The 10874-nt window shown below is 47.0% G+C and overlaps 1 protein-coding gene across 1 annotated transcript in view; it reads right to left on the bottom strand.

Moving 5' to 3' along the window:
• Positions 1-3825: 3825 nt before the first annotated feature.
• Positions 3826-10874, bottom strand: part of HPSE (heparanase) — a gene marked incomplete at its 5' end in the record, with an annotated part of 10600 nt that continues 3551 nt past the window's right edge. The window contains 6 exons of the mRNA XM_010158672.1: positions 3826-3985; positions 4725-4871; positions 5025-5143; positions 7074-7188; positions 8161-8267; positions 8894-8987. Of these exons, the coding sequence (XP_010156974.1) occupies positions 3826-3985; positions 4725-4871; positions 5025-5143; positions 7074-7188; positions 8161-8267; positions 8894-8987 (742 nt within the window). The remainder of the gene's footprint in view (positions 3986-4724; positions 4872-5024; positions 5144-7073; positions 7189-8160; positions 8268-8893; positions 8988-10874) is intronic.

The following is a 10874-nucleotide window of genomic DNA, read 5'->3' as shown; positions in this document are numbered from 1 at the left end:
CAGGAATCGGTGTGCCCCGGTCCCGGCATGGGGAGCGAGGACGACAGCGCTCGCGGGGTGTGAGGGAGGCTGGGGCCTCGCCTGGCCGCCGGCTGCGAGCACCCGAGGGCGCCCGATGGCAAAACGCCGGGTTGCACTGATTGGACTGTAGTCATGAGTTCCTGTACCTCAGCACCCCGCTGAAAGCTTGTGTGCTGCTTTTACTGCTACATTTCTTCAGCCTTCCATGCCGTTTGTTGCAATGCCACGAGTGACTGCATACCGTCAGACATGCGTGTTCATGCACCAGCGTGTCTCCTCTCCCAAACCCTTCCAGACTGCCGTTCGTTAAAAATGCTGCCTTCATGTACGGCCTTTGGATCTCCGTCCTGATCCACTCCTCCCACCACCCCCTGGGAGTTCCTGCATAAACCCCAGAGGGAGGAGAGCTTCTGGCAGAGCCATAAATCCTTTGTCTTGCAGGGCATGGTTTCTGTCATAAAATGTACCCAGATTTGCTGCCAAAAGATTTCTTGGAGAATTCAGTGCCCCTGTAGCGTGCAACCCGTGTCTCGTTCACATTTCCTTCAGCTATAATGACTGGCACACTGAAAAAAACCAACAAGAAACCATTTTGAACTTTGATTTCCCAAAATGTTGACTATCAGGAGGAAGTAAAAAACCAATGTAATGCAGAAGTGACTTTCATGTTTTGCCATTCGCTCTTTCAATGAGCAGTACTCCACAGCAGCAAAATGATTCGCACGGGATCATAAAAATACCAATTTCCCAACTCTGATGAACTTTCTTTTTTTGTGTGACCTTGGCTCAGTCTCATGCTGGCGAGGTCAGTCACTGTGGGCATTACTCAGGTACGGATGAGTGCCTGAAGTGTCAAACAGTGCATCCTGGAGGGCAGCGAGCCAGTCCCGGCAACGCGTGCCCACAGCCTTTCTGCCTGCTGTGTCCGTAGGTACCCCAAGACTCTGATTTTCACCGGCTGGGTCCCCCTGTGCAGACACTGTGGGCATTTTTTTTTTAATTTGTGATGCAGTGAGCAAATCCTGGACCATCTGCACACAATCTGTAAAGAGCTCATGAAGATAAATCAGAAAAGCAAACTTGCTATCATGAGATACACATTCATTGTAAAATGGCCTGTCCCCCCACTGAAAAATTCTAGGGGATAGCACATTTCAGACTGTCTCGTTTGACTCAAATCTGAGCTGAAGGTCAAATTGCCCAATTCTAAGGAGATTATTGGTTTCCTTATTTTCACATACATTAAATGATCCCTTATGCAAAGGTCTCATGATGCAATTTGATTCACCTTCCAGGAAATTATTTACAGCAAATCCAAGGTGAGTAATCCAAGTTCCAGAGTCAAAATTGTAAAGGCAAATTGGAACACGTATGAAATGGAATTGTTGTTCCTGCTCTCAGATAAATGTGTGTGTATATAGATACATTGACACTCAAGGCCAAGACCCCAAAGGTTACAACATTCACAGAGGAAAAGAAGCCTTTGAGATACGGTGCCCACGGAGCAGGCGTTGCTGCTGCAGATCGGTCCTGCGAGGGCGACGTTCACCTCTGGTTCTGACCATACCTGTTTTGGTGTGCTGGGCTCCAGCATTGTTTCCCATGCTTCTCTCCCTCCTGCTTGCTCTGTACAGAGGTAACAGTAGCTATTGGCTTAATATACAACACTTTGTAAAGAGAAATTGTCTGCGTGCATGTAGGTCTTTTTAAGTTGGGAGCAGTTATGTGAGCTGGAAGGGCTCACACAAGCTGGAGGGCTTCTGAACTGGTGGTCAACTACACTTGAAACACACCAACCTGGATGTGCTTTCTTCCCCTTTCACTTACTTGGGTACTCATGTTGGGAATCATATAAAGCACGGAAGATACATGACCAAAAGAAACGTAGGGAGTTTTGCAGTATCAGCATGCCAAAAAGGAGTCTTAAACAAAAAAACAAACAAACCAGGGAGGTCACCAAAAGCTGGTACAAGTCACTTTAATTAAAACCTTCAAATACAAAAGTCAAAAGCATTGGAATAAACAAAACTGTTAGAAAAGTTCTAAAAAGGAGCTACCAGGCAAACAATAACTTTAATATCTTAGTTGCAAATTGCTTTATAATAGTATATTAGCTTTATGTTGACTGTAAGAATTGCCACTTTGTTTTATGCTCTCTTTACTACTTTTATTGAACTTGCATGGTGTAAACAAAACTTCAACTTCCCTATTCTCACATCCAATCTGTATTACCCCTGATACATAGCCCTCCACAGAATGTACCTGTGCTGCGGGTACAAATGCTCCTTTGAGACCCTGAACTTAAATAGAACCTTTTTGTTGTGCAATTTTTCATCACAGCTTCAAAAAGTACATCTCTTTTTAAAGTCTTCTCATTAAAAAAAAAAAAAAAGATTCCCTCCCCCCCATGCCCTGTGTTGAAACCCCATGTAGCTGGTAGCATCCTTTTAAAGCTTAAAAACCAAATTGCAGTGGTGTGCTGTTTTGGTTTCCCCTGCTGTGCTCAAAATAGCGTATGGCATCGACAATGGCACGGGCAAAATATCTCCAAGGAAAGTAGATGCAAACGGACAGGTGCAGGAGACCACAGGTACTCTCCGGGGCATTCTGCTACCCTGCAGAGCAGCCGCCTGCGTGCCGGAAGAAAGCGGCTGGAGGCACACCAAGCTGCAGCGGGGTGTGCGTGGGGAAGGCACTGCCGGGGAGAAAAGCCACCGCCACCACAGATTTGTGGCCAAAACGGCTTTTCCCCAGCGGGAGGGATGTCAGCCTGGCCAGGTAGGTTTGTCCCCAGGATGTTCTAATGCCGTGACATCCCTGCAATGGTTGAGGGGTGGGTGGTTTGCTCAGCCTCTTTACTCTCCCGTTCCCTCAAGGACTGAAGAGGCCTGAGTGAGGTAGGGACTGTGAAAGAGAGGGAAGTCCTTTCCAGCTGAGCTGCCTGCAAGGTAGTGAAGGTTGAGGAGTCGTGAGCCCCCACTAGGCAGCCCACTGACCACTGAGGATTTGCTGGGACACTGGTGGGCTCCGTTCTTCTCGGAGATGAAGTTTGTGAGGGCAGAAGTAGACCACCCTGCGGGAACAACCTGCATTTTGTGTGTCAAAATCCCACCTTTGGAAAGCATGTGGCCACAGCTCCATCTTGTGACTGAGCTCTCCTAGCTTGGGAAAGCAGCGCAGCGCTACCCCAAATCCCAGGAAGGACCTGATTTCTCGACAAGGTGTTTTCCCCTGCAAGCACCCCAACTTTGGTTTGCTTTGTGTGTCCCTGCTTGCCACCCCGAGACGCCCTCAGCAACCACAACCCCTCCTCGGGCTTCCCCACGTGGTGCAGGCAAAAAACCCTGCTGCTGTAGAGCTAAAATAACCCCCTGCTCACCCTTTCTGAGGTCAAGCTTTTGAAGGAACCGCTTTAACAGCTGTGCTTGCAGAGACGAGAGGGAGAGGGGAGGTTGCAGTTCCTGGCTGGCAGAGCCCCAAGCGCAGCGGGAAAAGCTGATGCAGCTCTGCTCGTGGCACAGAGAACGGTCCTGTGCAGTGACCCAGGCTGGACAGAGAGAAAACCCAACCCCTTCCTGGGTTTACTCTACCTGGATAATTCTCCTGGGAGCTTAATGAGCATCTTTCACATACAAATTACCCAGCGGGACCTCATATCTTCCCCAGCGCACAGATCATACCAGTGCCGCCACATTTGCATCCCTCACTCGAACTAAATCTCATGGTAGAAATGTGAATTTCTAGGATTAAACTTCCCTACTAGCCAAGTGCTTCACATTTATCCTCTGTGTGTGTATTAACCATTTAAATGCAAGCCAGAGCTTTGGCGTTTTTGATGACATAAAAGCCATAAGAGAAGGCTGGAAGGCCGAATATGCTGCCGGGACCAAGGGGTTTTTCGATAAACTCTGGCAGCGTTTTGTCATCCACCATCCGTAGCACACGGCCGTTCAGCTCAATAGACCTGGAGAGGGACAGACAGACTGTTTGGGCAGCTGTGCTCTGTTTGCCATCGAGCACAAACAGCTCTGGGCATGAGTCAAAACATAAACTCAGCCCAAAGTCAAACTGAACTTCCTTTGAGGGCTTAAGCGTGCTGCACTCCCTCCGCAAGGACTCCTTTAGAGCCAGAGCACAAGCAAGTTGGAAGGTACATGTTTCTTACTCTCCTAGTGAGCTTAACAGCAAAACAGGCTTTGAAAAGTATAAACGTTAATTGGATTTTCTCCTGCAAATATTAAGGTACCTTCTACGCCCAGAGAGCAGATCCTTCCTGTGTCAACATGTTAGCAGTAACAATAAAATAAGCCATACAAAGCCTGAACACAATGCTGTAAATCAGGAGCCATCACTTGGGAAAGCAATATATATGTGCTTGAGTAAAACAAAGAGGCCTTTACCAGCTGGTCCAGAGCCCGGAAGTTGCTAGGAAAATTAATTGCTTTCCAATTAACATCAAAATGAGCGTCCTTCTACATTAGCAAGCTTTCAGCAGCCTGGTTTTAGGAGGCCTAATTTAACAGAAGTAGACCTTATAAAAAAAAAAACAAACCAAGAAAAAAACCAAAACCCCAACCCAGATGACAGAATGGTATCTTTTTTTTTCCTCCTACCTTGCAAATTGAACAAGGTGAGGTTTTAGAGGCCATCTAACTCTGCCCACAGTCCTTTCTACAGACAGGAGTAACTAATTGCACGCTTACCTGGAAAGGATATTCTCTTTGCCGTGAGGCAGTAAGAGGTACTGATCCACGTGCTTGCTCGATAAGTAATTCGGTAGCTGCAAGTGTTGGGTAATGTTGTAGAGGTTTAAGGCAAACAGTGTCACATCCCCTTCTCTGTACTTTGGGCTGCAAGGCAAGAGAAGATGATGGTAGGGATCAGATGAGAAAGAAGTTTCACAGAAACAATGTGTGTCCTTATGCTGTCCCAAATTGCTCCGTTGGCCTGGGAGTGGCCTCCGGCTCAATTTTTTGGATACTATGCCCCTTCTGGAGGCTTACTGGAGGGCGTTTGTGCAGTGGAGGTAGACGCGGAGCTTCCTCTCGTCAGCTCCTTCCAGGCTGACCTGCAGCACCTTGGTCCCCACCAGCTTCTTGTAGAGCAGTGAAAGCCAGTAGTCCTGGGAGGCAGAGAAACACATGGAAATAAGCACTTGTGTACATGCCAGGTACTCCACACGGCAGCTAATGTAACGTTCATTTTGCTAGTAATTTCAGGGTTTTTTCCCCTGTAATTTTTTTTGCTTTACCCAGGTTTTTCACCATATGTATTTAAATTCCCACAAGCGGCATAGCTGAAGAGGAAACCCTGCCTCCAGGCTGCAAAGCAGCTGTGTTGACAAGGTACCTCCAGTCATTTTTCCCTTCATATGCAAATGTGGGAGCTCCTTCTGTGGGGGAGAGACTGTTTGCATTTTGGAAATGCCTTTCCCAGGGTACAAAGCACCTCAGGGCTGAACCCACAGGGCATGAGCTGCCCTTCCTGCAGGACAGCCTGTGCCCAATCCACAGGCGCAGGCTGGAAAGAAGCCCCCAACAACTTTTATACTTTTCACTAGCATCCTGCTTTTGAAAGGGTCTCGGGATTAATTTCTCAATGCCAGTCAAGAGTAGTAATTTCTCAATGCCAGTCAAAGGAGTTCAGACTCCTTTTTTTTCCTAGGTTAGCTTTTTCTTGCGTCTTGAATGCTACTTTCCCTCTGTCAATTCCGTGACCATACCAAAAAGAGTGCGTGGTCCGCACAGACATGTTTTGGGACTAGGAGGCCGCAGGCAGCCTGCATTTTGTAGCATTGCCTCTTCGAGCGCAGATGCAGGGGAGGATGTGCTCCAGCTGGTGGGTTTCAGAGAGCTTCTCCCAGCTCATCTGCCTGTCTTTGAGGTTTTCCTAGCAGGAAAACTGTCGTGTTTTTCTTCTGACTCACCATGATCCAGGGGAGTGACTTTTCCTATCGGCCTTCATGCCCAGCCTCTCTGCAAGGAGGTGCAGCCTCCGACACTGCTGTGCTTCTTCATTTCCATGCTAACTAAAACTGATGGACCTGGGTTTGGATTTCCTTGCCTCTAAAGCCTTATTATTAGCTTGGTTAGTATCTACACTGCCTGTAGGTGAGGAACAAGACACATTCTTTCAATCCAAATGACATCTATTTTGGATGAGGGAATAAAAAGCCTCAAAAGCAACAAGCCTTACAACGCAGCCCATGGTAGAGAGAGACCAGCCAAACAGGCAAGAAAGCAAAACCCTACATGCTGAGTTTCCTCTGAGATGGTCTCTATGAGCCTGTGAAAACCACAGCTTGGAAGAGGAGAAATTAGAGGGAAGCTAAAAAGAAAGATGCAATCCTCTCACCCTAAGGTTAGCACTACCAGCACAGAGAAACATGCTGTACATGCAAGAAGAGCATGCCGTTCAAATAATGACATTTCATCACAGCAGAATGTTATTTCCTAATAAATCCAACTATACTAAATGCATGTTTTCCTTTAATTATCCTTCAGCTACTAGTGAAGGCTAAATATGGTCACAACCCAAGAAATGCTTGAGCCTTGACCTCATGTTGGTTTGGTTTTCACTTGGGATGAATCACAGAATGGTTTGGGTTGGAAGGGACCTTAAAGATTATCTAGTTCCAACCCCCCTGCCATGGACAGGGACACCTTCCACTAGACCAGGCTGCCCAAAGCCTCATCCAGCCTGGCCTTGAACACTTCCAGAGAGGGAACAGTCCAAAACAGTCCATCCAGAAAAGCCTTGTGAACTCCAGAAGTGTCTGCACACAAATCAGAGCATCATGTCCAAGAAATCAGTCTCTGCTGTGCTGAAGACACATCCCTCCAGTTGCAGTAAATATCTTGTATCTACATATATAACACGTGAACCCATAATGAAACATCAGCTAACTTTAGGTGCAAGGTTAACTGCAACCATCCTACACAATCTGTTGCTATTTGGCGTTGTTGAAATAGCTGACTTGTGCCCCCACATCGAGCGTTGCTTGTGCAGAAACACGCAGCATTCAGATGGCGTTAGCAGGGTTGCATACATACCGGCAAAGGTTCAAAGTTGGCATCCACCAGGTGATAGCTCCCTGCCCCGAAGAAAACCTGTCTCATCACCACATCAATCCCCTGTCTGGCTGAAAGCCCGAGTTTGTCCAACCACCTGCCAAAAAATGAGGCAAACAACATGCAGATGAAATTGCTGACCTCAACTGTACAGCATTGCCCCTCTCCAACCTGCTCGGGATGTAGGAAGGCAAGAATGAGAGCATGATGCTGACCTCCTTAAAATCACGCAACTAATTTCAACGCAAGACTTGAACTGATTACCTTAAAAAATAATTTCAGACCACCCCTGGAGGTCTAAGCTGGTGGGAACAGTTGCTCCAGTCCCATGTTTGCAGGCAGTAGAAACCAGGAGAGGCAGTGGATGCTCCTGAACTGGCCAAGGGCCTGAAGGCTGAGAAAAATCATCACAGCCAATAACAAGGTTGCTTGCCATTACCAGGCTTTGACTTCCTGACCCTCCAGGCCTCGATGAAAAGACCATCAGGCCTTATAGGAGGGGAAAAAAATACATTGCAACAATTATTTTGGTTTAGTTTCAGTGTGAACCACACTTCCTCATTGGAATTTTAAAATCCTTCCTGCAATTTTATCTCCCTGAATCTACAAACTGATCAAAGTACTAAGAAAAGCCTGAATTATTTTATTTCAACAAAGTGCCACAGCCGGAGTCCTTGGAGAATGTTATTTTCATGACTGAATTTCCCTTTGGTTAGCTATTTCATGGTGGCTGAAGGATGACATCGGAAAAGGACACCCATCTCGTGAATGACTTCCCATCCTCACAAAAGGACAGAGTTGGCATTGCCGATTCGAGGGCAGAAATACAACTTTCTCGCACTTTTCATCCCCCATTTCCCATAGGCATCTGCTATTACATGGGCCTACACCAAACCTCAGGCACAGGGGAAGCACATAGGGAGCAGCGGGAGGGTTACAACCCTCAACCCACTCATCGCCTGCGCTCCCTGGAAAGCCCGAGGCAGACGTCCCTCCCATGGGGTATGTGCGCAACCCCCTTTAGCTGGTAGAACGTGTGATTTCCCCACGCTTGTGACATGGAACTCACATAAAGCCAGCAACGTAAGTGTTGGACAGCCTGGGAGCTCCCCCTCCATAGGCAGAGCTCGTCTCTCCTAGCCAGACCTTCTTGTCGGGCACGGTCCCACCAACAATCTGGATGGAGGGGCATAGGGAAGAAGAGAGAGACAACAGTTGAGTTTTTTGGCTACTGAAACAATGTGCAATCAAAAGTTTGTGCTTTAGCCAAAAGCCTGTGTACAGGGTTTGCATTTAAGGGATAAGACTAGCTGAGGGGGGATGTCACAGAAATTTTGATCAAAAGGTCTAGGAGATTTACTTCCGCCCATTCAAAAAAAAAAAAAAAAAAAGAAATCAGGTCTACGCATGTAGAACAAAGTAAACATCACTAAAAGCCAGGTCGTGTCAGTCTTCTTGTGCTGAGTAGTTATACGTTAAGTTATATTGTTCTCAGGATTTCAAAATACGAAGAAATCAGGGCACGGGGATATGACCATAAATTACATCCCTGAGTAGCAAGCTACATCTACAAGTGAGAATGTTGTCGGTTTGTGATGTTTCTGGCACCAGGCTTGTTGCACGGCAAACCATTGGAGCTCACCTATTATTAGCATCACTATTTTTTTTTTCATTTACAATGACAGCAGAATCTAAGCTTTCAGGATCCCCGTTTACTGCTGGTGAGAAATTGTACTTTAGCCCAGATTCTCTGCCAACTCCCCAGATGCAGAACATGGGAATGATTAAACAGAACAAGGCACCTCCAGGACTTTGCGTACAGCTGTGGCAAAGGTATCCAGCACTTTAGGGCTCAGGAAATCCTCCCTCGTTGCACTTCGTCCATTCACATAGTAACTGGAAAATAACCCGACAGCCAGAATTAAGGAAAAATACAACTACCAGTACAAAACACCACCAAAAGGACTCAGTTGCTTGATGCATTTAACTACACCACTATTTTTCTGTCCTGCTCTTTTTTCTTCTTCTGTTTTCCAAATGTTAGGTGTGTTGTTTGTATTTAAGGGACTATCAGCTATAATTACCTCGATGAAGGCAGGATATCACAGAAATTTTCATCAACAAAAGTAGTAGAGGTTTTTTTTACATCTACTCATTTAGAACGAGGAAAACATCACTGAGTAAGGGCCAGCTTCTGTAAACCTTCTCTTGCTGAGGAGTCGGACACTCCTATGCGATTGCTTGCTTTACTGCATCAAGTTACACATTAAAAATGTCACCTCCCAGCTTCTGTCCCTCTGAGTATTATGGCCATCTTGAGGGGAACGGGCATGGTTGCCCTCCGCCATGAGAAGAAGAGCCTTTAAGTCTGGTTTGTCTGAATAAAGAACAGGAAATAGGGATCCCTGCAGTTTTTGTATGTCAACACACTATCACTCAGTCCTACCAGAAGCAGCTGAAGTCTTCCAGCCACAGGAAGGAGTTAAAACCTGATAATCCTAAATTAGTAAAGAAATAACACATGCCCATTTAAAGAAAAGGCAGCCACAGGACAAGAACAGCCCAGGAAGGGGACAGGACATGTTTTAATGCCTTGCTAACAGTTCAAAACATATAGGTAAGTCATATATAAGCACGTGCATCTTTTCCCACCGTTACCCAACTGCTGCATGCCACCGCGCTGCATTCGACTGCGGAAAGAAAACCACCTTCAGATGGAAATCACTTTCAAACCCGTGGAGTTCCTGGCAGGCGCCCTGGGGCCACCTTAGCTCACTGCCCACCTGAGCACTTTACAACTGCTTCTCGAAGCCATGGCACAGGAGGGAAGGGCTGGGGCTGTGCCGGTGCTGTTTGCACTGCGGGTGGGATCTCTTACCCACCCACAGCCAGAAATGACTCAGAGCAAAAGTAAGGGAGCAGGAGAAGCTGCTAGGCCTTCTCTCTGGGTAAGGGCCAGCCAGACCCGCAGGACTTTTTGCTTATATCAGACGTAAGTGTAAAATCCCCAACATGTAATGCATCAGGTAACAAGGCTTCTGCTGCATTATTTACAAGGAGTTGGGTGCATTTGCCAGCAGGGTCATCGCTAACTCCCTGAGTTTTCTTTTAGGAGCAAAGCTTTCACTAAAGCAAGTTCAGCCTTTCTAATGCCAAGGAGAGCACCAATGTCAGGCATAATGACTCCATTTCAAACCCCTAAAATCCACGGGTTGTTTAAAACCTGATGTTAAAAACCTTCTGCTCTTGCAGTTCAGCAGAGGCATCTCCGCCAAGTAAGTCTGAGACGCCTTCTTTTCCTTTAGACGACACCCCCTTCTTCCCACAGGAAGGTGCATTTTATTTGCAAGGGTTGGCAGCTTGGAGCTTTGAGACAAGCCGGACTGCTGCTGAGCAATCACTAGCTTTTGGTACGTGTTGAAACACAGCCTGTGCAAAAAGGCTTGACCGCTGCAGGAACCTTCCTCATGCAGGGGAGAGCCATGACCCACCCCCTCATGCTCTTCTGAGAAATAAAGCTGTTGCGCCGGTTTTCCTCCGCATCCCACTTCTGTTTTTCCCAGTGTATGTATTTAGCAAGCAAAATCACCGTCTTGCACAGGCCGTGCTCCCTGCTGCTGTGCCTACGTTACACACCCCTGCCCCTGCCTTCGGGTCTCTACACCAAGCGGCCTCTTTGGGGACCACCTGCATTTCTGTGATGCGCTCGCTCAATTCATCTCTCACTCCAAGCAGAGGTCTGCAGAGAGGCATGTGAGGAAATGCTGAAAGGGGCATTTCACC

The sequence above is a fragment of the Eurypyga helias genome, unplaced genomic scaffold (genome assembly GCF_000690775.1).
Source record: "Eurypyga helias isolate BGI_N326 unplaced genomic scaffold, ASM69077v1 scaffold51859, whole genome shotgun sequence".
NCBI classification, from domain to species: domain Eukaryota; kingdom Metazoa; phylum Chordata; class Aves; order Eurypygiformes; family Eurypygidae; genus Eurypyga; species Eurypyga helias.
The sequence above is the reverse complement of the archived record's forward strand: the minus strand, read 5'-3'. Positions and strand labels throughout refer to the sequence as shown.